General features: G+C 35.9%; 1 protein-coding gene across 7 annotated transcripts in view; it reads left to right on the forward strand.

The window, feature by feature from the left end:
* The window catches only part of LOC113507599 (serine/threonine-protein kinase Genghis Khan), a 52,362-nt gene extending 41,814 nt beyond the window's left edge, over positions 1-10,548 (forward strand). For all 7 annotated transcript variants that reach the window (XM_026890449.1, XM_026890454.1, XM_026890453.1 and 4 more), the window contains 11 exons: positions 236-402; positions 803-998; positions 1,487-1,678; positions 2,373-2,465; positions 3,977-4,099; positions 4,958-5,069; positions 5,532-5,740; positions 6,491-6,575; positions 6,973-7,075; positions 7,421-7,503; positions 7,946-10,548. In XM_026890449.1, the coding sequence (XP_026746250.1) occupies positions 236-402; positions 803-998; positions 1,487-1,678; positions 2,373-2,465; positions 3,977-4,099; positions 4,958-5,069; positions 5,532-5,740; positions 6,491-6,575; positions 6,973-7,075; positions 7,421-7,501 (1,361 nt within the window). In that variant the 3' untranslated portion in view covers positions 7,502-7,503; positions 7,946-10,548. The remainder of the gene's footprint in view (positions 1-235; positions 403-802; positions 999-1,486; positions 1,679-2,372; positions 2,466-3,976; positions 4,100-4,957; positions 5,070-5,531; positions 5,741-6,490; positions 6,576-6,972; positions 7,076-7,420; positions 7,504-7,945) is intronic.
* The last annotated feature ends 2,856 nt before the right edge of the window (positions 10,549-13,404 follow it).

Raw genomic sequence — 13,404 nt, forward strand, 5'->3', positions numbered from 1 at the left:
CGTCAAACTTCAGATCATCGACTGTCTTCATTCTTGTATACTTTTGTGCCTATATCTTCTGTATGTGTTCAAGTTATATTATGTATGTGTCATGTAGTAGTTTTGTGTCCTACTAAAGTTTAATCTACGTTCTATGTGTAATGCGCAAATCCGTTTTTCCATGTTTATACATTTTTTGATACACGTGTTGCATAATTATTTTGCTTCATATTTATATTTTCCTTTTATAAAACAGTGGTGATAGCCGGCCGCGGTCGACACGTCCGCCTGGTCCCGATCCGCGCGTTGGAATGCGCCGAGGTTGAGTGTGTGAAGCTGGCCGAGAGTAAGGGCGCGCTCGCTCTGGCCGCTGGCCCGCTGTCGCACGCCGCGCATGGCTTCGCCGTGCTGTGTAAACGACAGGTACATTTAGATTTCATTGATAATAGCTGAAACTGTGTAATTAGTTTCTAAAGTTAATCGCTTGTATATCGAATGTGAAATTAAGAAAAGCTAGAAAATGCAGTAGTCTTATCTTTTGGTTTATTAATAATGCGATGCGAACAGGCTAGGAAAATGCTAGACGGAAGGTTCTTCTCCTGGTTTGGTTGTTTGCATGTTTTTTTGCGTTTTACAAGAAGTTTCTTCCACAAGAAGTACGCTGTCTCGATCGGAACTGGACATGATGGCTATAAAAGCTAGAAACTAAATTTATCGTCACGCCTGTGCATCGTTTAACATATTAGGTATTGATTTACATGCCTTGACCGAGCGCATGGTAAAACTGCTATACTAGAGTATAAGACGAGTGTATATCCCGCAGAACGCGTACGTGGTGAACGTGTACGAGATCACGCGCACGGCGGCGCGGCGCGTGCGCGTGGCGGAGCTGCGCGCGTGCGGCGCCGTGTGCAGCGTGCAGCTGGCGGGCGCGCGCCTGCTGCTGGGCTACCGCGGGGGCTTCGCCGCGCACGCGCTGCCCGACCCGCGCCGCCCGCATCTCGACCAGCCCGCGCAGTGTGAGTCATGGATAGCCAGCCTCGAGTTGGGCTGTCTCATCTATTTCACGAATATGCTTTCAGAACAAAACAGATTTTTAAGATTTACCTTAGATCTTGATAAATTAACTGATTATGAAATATTCTGCTGAATTTAAGTGTCTATGGATACCGAATATTCACTTATTCACCACACCACGTGTTTCTTGGTCCACCCACTATCTCGTTCATTTCGTGATGACCGATAAACTATCTGTTCTTCTAGAACGCGAAAATGAAGGATTACAGATTTAGTAATTTTGTTGCCCGCAATGTATACCCGCAGGGCGTTAAGATCGCACTGTTAGAAGATAGTGCAAACTTGCAAAAAAATGCAATTTTCATGAAAAGACCGGTGAAAAATTCCAACGCATTGGGTCTCAAATCATGCCCTAGAAAACGGGAATGCGTCGATGTCCCTTCCACCCAGTAGCGTATACACCTAAACCAACTTCGATTTGTCCCCACAGCGCTAGTCCACCCGGAGAACCAGGTGAACCTGTTCCTGTCGCACTCGGGCGCGCGGCCGCTGGGCTGCGCCCCCGTGCCCAACTCCAGCGACACGCTGCTCGTGTTCAACTCGCTGGCGCTGTACGTGGACAGGAACGGACACCGCGCCAGGGACACCGAGCTCATGTACACTGCGCATCCGACGCATCATGGTGAGCATTACTACCAAAATCACACGACATCGGGTCCACGCAGCTTGATTTATTGCCACTACTCAGAAAACAGAAAGCAAAAGGGAGGAATAATTCAGTACTTAATCTTGACCAGGATATCACTGGTTGTTGATGATTAAATTAAACGATCAACTTTGATTACTTGAAATTATATATTAAATTGAAACGGCTCAATATTACAATGTAGATAGATAAAGTCTAGGTGAGCGACGCGTGCGCAGTGCGCGTCCGGTGCGCTCAGTTCTCCTGTGGCCGAATGACCGTTGCCGCCGTTGCCGGGCGGCGCGAGCGATCGCGCGTTGCCGCGGCCCCCGCGTACCCGCCTCCCCGCTTGTCGGGCGGCGCGGGCGATCGCGCGTTACCGCGGACCCCGCGTCTAATTCTAATAATTTAATATATAATTTCAAGTAATCAAAGTTGATCGTTTAATTTAATCATCAAAAGTGGAAAAAAAATCTTTTATTATCTGACAAATTACTTTTTATTCTAATTATTAACATAATTGTTATAGTCTAGTATAGCAACAAACAAAACAAAGCCTTTCGTAATTTAGAGTCCTGGTATTTTTTCAAACACGTCGCTATAAATATTCACATGTAACTCAGTACATACAACCGAACAGATTTTGATGATCTTGAAGAAACTCAAAGTAATATATCAATGTTTGTTTCAGCGATAAACGATTCCCATTTGTTAATATTCACCGCGACGCATATAGACGTGTACGACATCGAGACAGGGGACTGGGTGCAGACTATGAATATACGTAAGTATTGGAAACAATGGAAATTAAATGAACACAGGATGTCATGTCCAATGTAAAAATAATAAATCTGGTTTCTTCACGTCATATTATATTGACCTGTAGATCACACGTAAATTGATATCCAAACTAATATTATAAATGCGAAAGTAACTCTGTCTGTCTGTCTGTCTTTCTGTCTGTCTGTCTGTCTTTTCTTCACGCCTAAACTACTGAACCGATTTGTGTGAAATTTGGTACAGACATAGTTTGAAACTTGAGAAAGGACATAGGATAGTTTTTATTACAAAAAATAAAAATAAAAAATAAAATTTATTACGGACATACTATATAATAGTGCCATCTATTGGTCAAATGTCGAGCTGTTCCTATGCTCCGTAGATAGATGGCGTTAATCGCGCAATGGTGTCATTACACGTGTTCGGTTCATGTTATTGTTTTAATTCATCGGAAAATCCATCAGAAAAATGTAAATAAACATTAAAAAGGTGTAAAAAAAATAATATTAATACAATAAAAGTTTTACTACAAAGAAAATGCTCTAACGGAGTATAGATAATTCTATTAGTACTACGCGCAATGGTGTCGATCGTTACACGAGTTCGGTTCATGTTGTTTTAATTCATCGGAAAAAAGTAAATAAATAGTAAAAAGGTATGAAAAAAATAATAAAATAACATATAAAAAATATAATACTACTTTTAGTACAAAGAAAATGCCCGAACGGAGTATAGATAAATAATCCGAGTTGTCACTATGGTCGATAGATGGCGTTGAGATCGAAATAGATCGCGCTATGGTTTCGTTACACGCATTTGGTTGGGTATCGGCCGAGCGCTTCGGTACCGTCGTGGTAAAATTGTATTGTCGGCTGTATGGTCGTTTATGTGGATTGGTCCTGTTTCGTAAATTCTAAATTGGTTCCGTTGTTTGATGTAGGGTTCCACGCGAACGAAGTCGCGGGCAAAAGCTAGTTATTAATAATGAATAACCTTGATCATGATTAAATTAATGTAAACTTGAATCAATTGTAGTTTTTACTATATTCAACATCCAAGTGAACTATCCTATAAGAGTATCACGTGTTTTCTTTTTCTATATATAAAAAAAATAAATGCTCTTCGCTGGTCTCGCTATAACTCGAGAACGGCAGAAATGTTCGTAGCAGTCTAGGCAAGGTAAGGTGTCGGTGAGAAAATGTCCAAAAATTGATGCAATGACATAAAAAACAAATTTAATTTTCTATTTAAAATGCTGTACCTAATTGTCTGACAAACATTTGACACATTGTGATGGCTGTCATAGGTTTGAATGTCAAAAGAAATTAATGTTACAAGTTAATTATAATATGATGAAGTTTGTTACGGAGTAAACTGTAAAATAACCACGAGATCGGATTCTACTCGGTTGGGACCGTTCGAAAAATCTTTAAAATAATAATTAATATTTATTTCTTAATATCAAAACTCTTCTTTACATGTATTTGCAGTGTTTATCAATATATTTGTTTTCAGCAAACGCCCGGCCGCTAGACGAGACGGGCTGGATATGTTGCGTGGGCGGCGGCAGCGGGAACGGGTTCCCCTTCACAAGCGACGCCGCGCCTTTCATCATATACTTGAGGCCGCTGTTGACACGTACGTTTGTTGTTATGTTTAATGAGGCTATAGAAATGGATGTGTGTGGTGATGGTGTAAAGGTATGCTGACTAGAAAGCTATTACCCAAAGGAAAAAATCTATTAGCGTTGTTCTGACATATAAATTACTAGCTGTTGCCCGCGACTTCGTCCCCGTGGGTAGAAGATATAAGTTATGATTTATACCTGCCCTATTTTTTTCACATTTTCCTTTGTATGTATCTTCGCTCCTCTTAGTCTTAGCGTGATGGTTTATACCCTAAAGCCTTCCTCGATTAATGGATTTCAACACAAAAAATATTTTTTCAAATTGGACCAGTAGTTCCTGAGATTAGCGCGTTCAAACAAACAAGCTTTATATATTATATATTATATATTATACTAGCTGTTGCCCGCGACTTCGTCCACGTGGTTAGAATTTTCCCCATTTTCCATTGTATCTTCGCTCCTATTAGTCGCAGCGTGATGTTATATAGCCTATAGCCTTCCTCGATAAATGGTCTATTCAACACAAAAATATTTTTTCAAATCGAACCAGTGGTTCCCGAGATTAGCGCGTTCAAACAAACAAACAAACAAACAAACTCTTCAGCTTTATATATTAGTATAGATATTATATATTAATATAGATTATTACTCTACTGTAGATAAAATATTGCATGAGAAGAATAAAAATGTTTCACTTGAGAACCCATATCAGTTACAAATGACAAACATAAATTAGCCGATTTTAGACATACATGTCATAATGGTTCTTTTTTGCTGTTCGCATGTTAGTTCCAGTTAATAAAGACAGGCCGAAGCCATAGTAACTCGTAACTGTTTGAAAACAGCTATAAATAAACTTTATATTTTAGATCCGCGAGCGTCAGACCCGCCGATCGCCGTCGACACATCGTTATGGGGCACCAAGAGACGGTTTTCCATCAGGGAGCAGTCACACCAAGCGATAGAGGCGCATAACAGATTGTAAGTTAATTACTTTGATATAGTATTTATTATATTGGTTATTTATTTAATGTGTTGTATAAGGATAGGTGTTAAGCTAAGCTTAAACTGCAATGAAAACAGCTACTGTCCATTAAAGTTTAGTGTGGCTATCCTATTCAGCTATTCTTTGTAGCCTCTGCAGCTAGTCTTGATGCTGATTTTGAATGTATCGCTGGACTTATTTTCGATGTTTTAGTATCTTCTTGATGAATTTTGGCCATTTGTATATATATTTACGCGATTGAGAACTCATATACATACTCTCAATCGCGTAATTTTGGCACCGTAACAATTGTTTTTTTCGTAATTTCGGGGGATGCAAAATAATGGATTTATCTTTAAAGAAACCACGTTTGACGCTCTTTCTTTTCGTTTTTCATTATAATTTGTCGTAAGTAGACCATATTTCCCTAGACAATTGATTTAATATTTCCCCATTAGGTCTGAGCGTCGCTCGCGCCTGATCTCGGCCCCCACGAACTTCGCGCACCTGTCGCACATGGGCCCGGGCGACGGCATCCGCTCGCAGCGGCTGCTGGACCTGCCCACGACGCTGGAGACGGCGGACGACGCGCCGCGCCTGGGCTCGCGCGACAGCAGCAAGCGCGCCTCGCCGCTCACCGTCTCGCACGCCACCGGCTCCTACAACGGTAACGCTAGTGCCCACTGGCCCACGCCTCAGACCAAATCCCAGCATAAACCTACCAGCTGTTCATCGGCCTAGCCTTTTCCCAACTATGTTTCGGCCGGCTTCCAGTCTAACCGGATTCAGCTGAGTACCAGTGTTTTACAAGGAGCGACTGCCTATCTGACCTCCTCAACCCAGTTACCTGGGCAACACGATACCCCTTGATTAGACTGGTTGTCAGACTTTCTAGCTTCTAACTACCTGTAGCGACTGTCAAAGATGTATAAATAATAGCTGGGAACTACAATTTATCGTGCCTTCCGAAAGACTGAGGAAGTCTGACATTCTCCGTTCCATTCATCTCAATTTGAAAGAAAAGCAATTTGATGATTTCAAACCTGAAAAAGAAATCGAAATAAAACGCCGTTCTTCACCATATCGTTTCTACAAATGTAGTGATCTCAGTTGGAGAAGGTCTATCACCAAACCTCAGCCAAATTTGCAATCTTATTAGGTCAGGCTCACGTTAGATACAATCGTATGTACCAGAGCTTGTCTTGGTAGCATGGTATATCAATGTAAATTCAATTATGTTTGGTGTGGACAGCTTGGCTTGTCTTCTACGTAGAATCAATAAGGAGGTTATCCATTAGAAAGTAGAACCTATATCAATACAAACCAGATATCAAGAACCTATCCAGATTTTGGACCGACCTGCGTTATTTTTAAACATAACCTCTAAGATTGTACTAATATAGATGTATTTTGTCAGGTTCATGGCGAAGTGGGGCCAGACTGCAGGCGGGTGAAGCGCCGCCATCACCACCCTCACCGCACCATCATAGACCTATGGACAGGTAAATACAGTACACAATATTTATCAGCAAAAATATGTATTCGCTAAGGTTACGAGTAGAAAATGTTGCCTATCGAGATCCTCTTAATACTCAATGTTTTATTGCCTTTCATAATGTACATGATGATCTTAAAAATACAATGATACAGAACCATTATAGACCGTGTCGGGCACAGCAAAAACTTACGTTACCTGTGCAGGACATTTTATTCAAAATACAATAAATCAGTCGATTCCATTATATTACAGTGTACAACTTGGTAAACTCCCACGGTGGTGTCACTCAGTGTACATTGGTTAATTAACGAAATACTTTTTGTTTATACATATTTCATAGTTATTCCACGTCATCAACTCTGTAATTATTATATTTCATAATGAATGTATGTGTTCCTCAGGTCGATAGGCGGCGGGTCTCAAGGCAGCGGGTCACTGTTGCTGGAACGGTCGATAACTCCTCTCAGTCTCGGCAGCATGAGCTCGCTGCACGATGTACTTAAGGTAAAGCATACATTATAACATTCCTATGCCATTTCTAAAAATATTTTTACGTTATTTACACCATGTAGCTAGCCTCGATATTCATGGTGTTTGGTTAACTTGCCAAAATATCGATAGAAACATAGGATTGTTTTGAGCTGTATTTTTATTATTGGTATGCTTATAGGTTAAATAAATACTGGTTATACAATTTACTTCTTAACCGTTGCAAGAGGCAAATGTGTTTTAGAAATGTTTAAAAGAGGCTTACTTGAAGAAGCTTCGGGAAATTCTTTGTTTGTATTCCTACAAGCTGTCAGATCGTGTGCTGAAGTTCTCCATATCTGATGGTTTGTGTTCCCGCAGGTGGGCACGGAGATGTGCGAGCCTCTCCACTCGGAGGACAGCAGCTGCGGGGCCTCGCCGCCGCATCCGCTGGATCCCTGATGGTGAGCAACATACATGTACTAATATTCTTGTCGTCCCCTTATGAACTATGCCGCAGAAGTTGGAAGCGGGGTGCTTGAATCGTGTAATGTGAATGTAGGTTTAAAGTAGCAGTAGCAGGGACTTCAATGAAACATGTGTCCTGCATTAGGACTGAACATTTCGTAAGAGAAAGGTTGCTCTTGCCACCTAAGTTACCTAAAGCCCTAATGGTATTTTAAGTTTTCGTCGTTAGCTTGCTTTGCATTAAGTTGATTAGGTGATAGGTCATACAATGGTACAAACGATATGAATGATTAAATACTCACACATATTTATCGGGATTGCCCGACTAGTTACGGACACAACCAGAGGGGAGCTGACACAGATTGCAGTGTACTATTGCATTATTTAATAAAGAATCATTCTCAGGATAGACACTACAACGACATAATTTGTTTCCAGAAACCGACACAACTCAACGTGGACGCTAGACATGTCCCGTTTGTACGCTTGCTTCTGTTGAGGAGTGTCGCGCTGTCAGCTGCGGACTGCTCGCGGCTCACTATCGTATGCGCTTTGTTTGTGTATTACTGAGTAGGCGGGCTTTTGTGAGGAATGTAAACACATTCATGAGGGATTATTATGTAAGATTTTATTTTGATGCCTCTTATGTACAAACAATTTTCATTGGAATAGTTTAAACTGTGTCAAGTATGTTATAATTACTTATATGATGGTTTCATAACAAATCTTTTGGTTAAATTAAATATAAATAATAAATTCAAAACTTTGGCATTGAAATGACGAATAATGATGAATTTTTGACCATAAATTTATAAAACCACAAAACACAAACTTAAAGTTTTTGTCTTATTTCAAGTAAAGACAAATATGATGAAAAATTATCATACAATAAAATCATAAAAACAAGCAATGTGTTAATATCCCTCACACAAACCTGCATAAATTATCAACATAATTTGGTTCCTAAAAATATATATGAAAGATTTATTTCGCAATCTTAATGAAATTATTTACGAGAACAATTAATGTGTAATTATAATGTTTTTCTGCATGACAAGTAATGAGAACCTTCCAGTAAGCGATAATAACAAATTTAATAGATAATGTTAAGGTGTGTGCACACTAGTCGCGTATTAGGATAGATTAAAAAAGAATAAAAAATTATCATTGACTGTCCTTAGACTAGTCGATCTATGCTTTGGAGATATCGGTAAAAAAATACATGTAAATATAAATACAGTTTTTACCGGTAGCTCGTTTTTCTTATGAATTTTACTTATGATATATCGATTTTAATTAGATATGGCTTCATTCGTTTATTTCTATTTCTTTTTATATCTATACCTAATACCGACTCTGTGTACGCAACTTAGAGTTAAGTCCCACTGAAATATTAAAAACGAATGGCTGATCGTTACATATTTAGCAATATGAACCTTATTTACAAGTCACGTAACGTCTAAATTCATACAAACTTAACCAACCAAGAATCAGAGTATACAAACTACAAATGTATGTCAACTTTCCGTGCTGTTACATAAAGTTCAAAATGCCTTGATATATGACTACGGTTATTCGTCCTCTTAATATTCCAGTGTGATGTATCTCTAATCTAGTTAGAATGAGACCCGATGTGGCTTGTAGGTCAATTAGACACACCTAGCGACATATTTTATAACAAGCGTTACTTATATTTCATAGATGTTAGTTTAAAAGGTAAATAAACTTGTCTATTGTGGTATAGACAATAAATTGATTGTTTATGGACTTAGTTCTGTAATAAACGATCGAGTTTTTACATTTAAACAGACATACATTAGCTGACTAATAAAAATAGGGTTTTAATACTTTCCGATTGCTTCTAAATCCCAGTTTTTTTATAAATAATTAACAACTAACAATTTTTTATGAAAAAGTACAAATATTTAAATAAACTTTAAACTAACATCAATGAATGCTGTATAATATATAAACATACAAATAGCTGTAGAACATTATTAACCAAATTGTAATTAATTGCGACTTATTTTAATACTCTATACGCCATCTTGATGACGTAACATCCGCCGATAGAACCTGAACGGTTTATAAGAATTTATAATATTATATCATAATATTAAAAATGAACAATTTATAGTAAATGTCCTTTTGTGACGATGCTCTAATTTAAAGCCAAATCTTTCGTTTAATTGTGAATATTGTTTGAAATTTATTAAAAAAAAGTAACTTATATTTTTTTATTTGGTGCAATGAGCATGTGCTGTTACCTTTTTGAATAGGATTGTGGAAATGAGACAGCATGTTACTCTGCAAGTAGCGTCGTCTTGCTCACACAAAGCCAAATCTCACTTTAAAAGTCATAATACATATATACATTATTTATTATAAATTATGCTTCAAACTTTGAGACATGACTATTATAAACAAAAAATATTGTTCCTATTTTTGTGGTAGAAAATTTCATCAAAACATATCTCTCGGACTCAAAAGTTAGATATTTCGAAACAATGTTCACGATTAACTTGATTATATAAAACACTGCCATTCCTGTACAGGTAGTCAGTTGTTACGACGAGATATTGCACTTGTGAAGTACTGTGTGTTGAATACTGATGATTCTGACTGAAAAAATCATCATAATGGCTGGACAAAAATGTTTGCAAATGAATAGGAATGTGTTCCATTGTGGAGAGACTTAAACTAACAAACAGCTCTCACGAAATGCTTTTAGTACAGCTTTGTTTCTAGTTTATCGATAATAGTTACCTATTTAGCTAAAACAAAACATTTAGCACAAATTTAGATCATTACTTATTATGTGCCTCAATATATCATAAACTGATAACTATTAAATGCGTCTATTAATGAAAGAAACAATAATTTCCATGTTTAATATCGAATCGATTTATTTCACAAATGCACTTCTCGTTGTGATAATCAATAGATTTTGGTACCAATCGTACGCGTACCTATCTGTTAATATCTTCCCGACTATTCGTATTATCGCTTATCTAATAAACAACCGAAGCGTTATGTAAATATCGAATTGCGTTTTTATTGCTGACAATATATTCTCTAATCGATAATATAATCAATTATCGATATCGATAAACATGCAATTGATATTTATCGATTTATCAATAATAAAATATTATTTTTAACTCTTTCGCTAGACATGTATACTATATGTAATGCATAAGTTTTGTATATTATTAAATAATAATGATAATGTGATTATTTCAATTTTTAAATGAAGTTATAAAAAAAGTATATTACCAAAATAATCGTCACATTTAATGTTTAAGTTAATTATTTATAAACATATAAATAGCGGTATATTTTAATGCTTTGTGTGTAAAATGAAGTTCATAATTTGTATATTGTATGTTGATAGAACATTGGCTACACATATTAAATAACATTGTTATTTACTTTATTTATTCTGGTTTTCATGATATCTCTGGGCGGTACTTTCTTGCCCGTTTCCTGTCAATTTTATACGTAAGTAGTTGTCCAATATATCTATCAACATATAAATACATTTAGTGCTAGGTTTAACACAATATTTGTAAACAAATCTCATGAATATTTTGTGATTATTCAACAACCCCCCCCCCCCCCTTTAACGGTAAGCAATATTTTTTTTGTAATAATTGTTAATTTTTTAACAATCTAGTCTTTTTTTGTTTATTTACGACCGTAAGGTATTATCGCGACTATAATTCTTCTTTTAAGTATAATTTAGTTGATATAGAGCAATGAGATTTTTGTAGGTTAGTTTTGTGTCTATGGTCTGGCTAGTAAACATAGGTTAGGTTGACTTTGACCAATTTTCCTATAAAATTATGAATCTCCAGATTTTCATTTAGAGTAGAAATGTTATTAAAGTTTAAAATATAACTTAATTATAATAATTCGGACATTTTATACCTAACCTATGGTGTCGCCCTCTATCGCCAGATTTACACGTAATTATTCACTTTTGTATTTGTTTTTATTTAAAACATCGACGAAATATGAGTTATCCAAAGATCTTTGTATCGAAATGTATTTAAATTTGATAATATCGATGTAAACAGTTTGGAAATTATTGCACCGCTTAAATATCGAAATTAAACCATAATTTATTATTACATACTTGTTTTATGCGAAACGTTTGCATCAGCTAAGTCAAAGAAAATAAATATTGATTGCATAGTGCAGTAATTTCAAAACTGATGAAATCGATAATTTTATATTTATGATGTCTAAATTATCTCAATTATATAAATACTCGTATTTAAATGCAACAATAATAATTTAAAACAAAAATATCTTTAAATAAAAGATATTGAAATAAAATTTGTGTTTAAATTCGAGAATTTATAAATATGTAATATCAAAGTTAGTGTTACTAAATTTTGATATGAATAGTGTTGTCCATTATATCGATATTATAATAAACTTTTAGTTGAAGGAATCTAGTTTTAATCTGATGTGCACCAGAAAGAACTGAATGTATATTGCTTTTTTATATAATTGTGTATATTAATGTTAACGTATTGTGAACAAATTTTGTGTATTGTCTTTGTATCCACTATACCGCTAATTTTACTTGATACGACTGTTTATTTCTATTCTTATACATTAAATATGGACTCTCCAAATCATAGCTCTAATATTTAAAAAAATGTTCATTATCGAGGTTCCAGCATTATATACTAGAAATAAACAGTCATATCATATTCTGAGTATTATAAAAACATTCCGTTAATTTGCCGGCACCTTCAACACAAAGCTTATCGATAGTTTCAATAACTCGCTAGGTATTCTAATAAACTATCGATACAGCGTCCACATCACTACACATATACATTTGTCAATTGATATTAATAAAATTATTATCGAAAAAAAGTACTTTAAATAATTGGCGACGTATAACCTAATAATTGTATATCTCAATAAAATTGTTGATCGAGATTACGCGATAGACTATTAAGATATGAAAAAAAAAATGTATTTAAAGTGACCCCGAAACAATACGCAGTGGGTTTAGATACGTAGATTTTGCTAAAATTGATATTTAAAAGCATTTTATATTAAAATTACGCTTGTATCCTTGTATTGGTTCACTTTCGCGGTTGTATAAGTGATTATTTATGTCATTTTGTTGGTACTAAGCTGTTTATGCGGCCTGATGATAAATGTACCTGTACTTCTTGAGTTAGTTGTCGTTGTGAAAGCGAGATGACGCCATGCATTGGACGTAGCAGCGTCTCGTTTGCACGTCGAGGCTTACTACAAAAGCTCCTTGTAATTACGCCGATTCTTGCTTTTCTGTTCATCTGATATTACCATATTATTATAAAATTTGATATATAAAGCTACAGATGAACATAAAACTAAGATTGCATACTAAATACGTTATATTCAACTGCCTTCTGCGCCTATCTCTTACTATCCAAGCATTTAAACCACTAGATACCAATAACCAATGTAACGTTTTATGAAGTTTTATAATTATTAGCCCCCCGACTTGTATTCAGTCCCCTTTATATTATAATTTCAATGTAAACTAAATTATTGTCTAATATTAAATTGCAAGTGAATTATCTCAATACTTAATTATTTTATGTAAATATATCTGAATAAAGAAACATTTGAATGAATTTTCTGTTTTATTTGAACTTATCTAAACTATTGATAATAAAAATGGTAAAAAGTGAAATTTATTTAATAAATTTGCAAAAGCCCAAACTTTTGACTAGTCGGCAGTATTGCCATCTCAAAAAAAGAACAGATTTTAGATATTTTCTCCTATCTATTATAATAGAGAACACCGTGTGTTTTTCTCTAAGGTCGAATTAGGTGAACATCTTAAATTAACTTAAAGGCACGCTATTCAATAAAACACATGG

The sequence above is a fragment of the Trichoplusia ni genome, unplaced genomic scaffold, assembly GCF_003590095.1.
Source record: "Trichoplusia ni isolate ovarian cell line Hi5 unplaced genomic scaffold, tn1 tig00002950, whole genome shotgun sequence".
Taxonomy (NCBI): domain Eukaryota; kingdom Metazoa; phylum Arthropoda; class Insecta; order Lepidoptera; family Noctuidae; genus Trichoplusia; species Trichoplusia ni.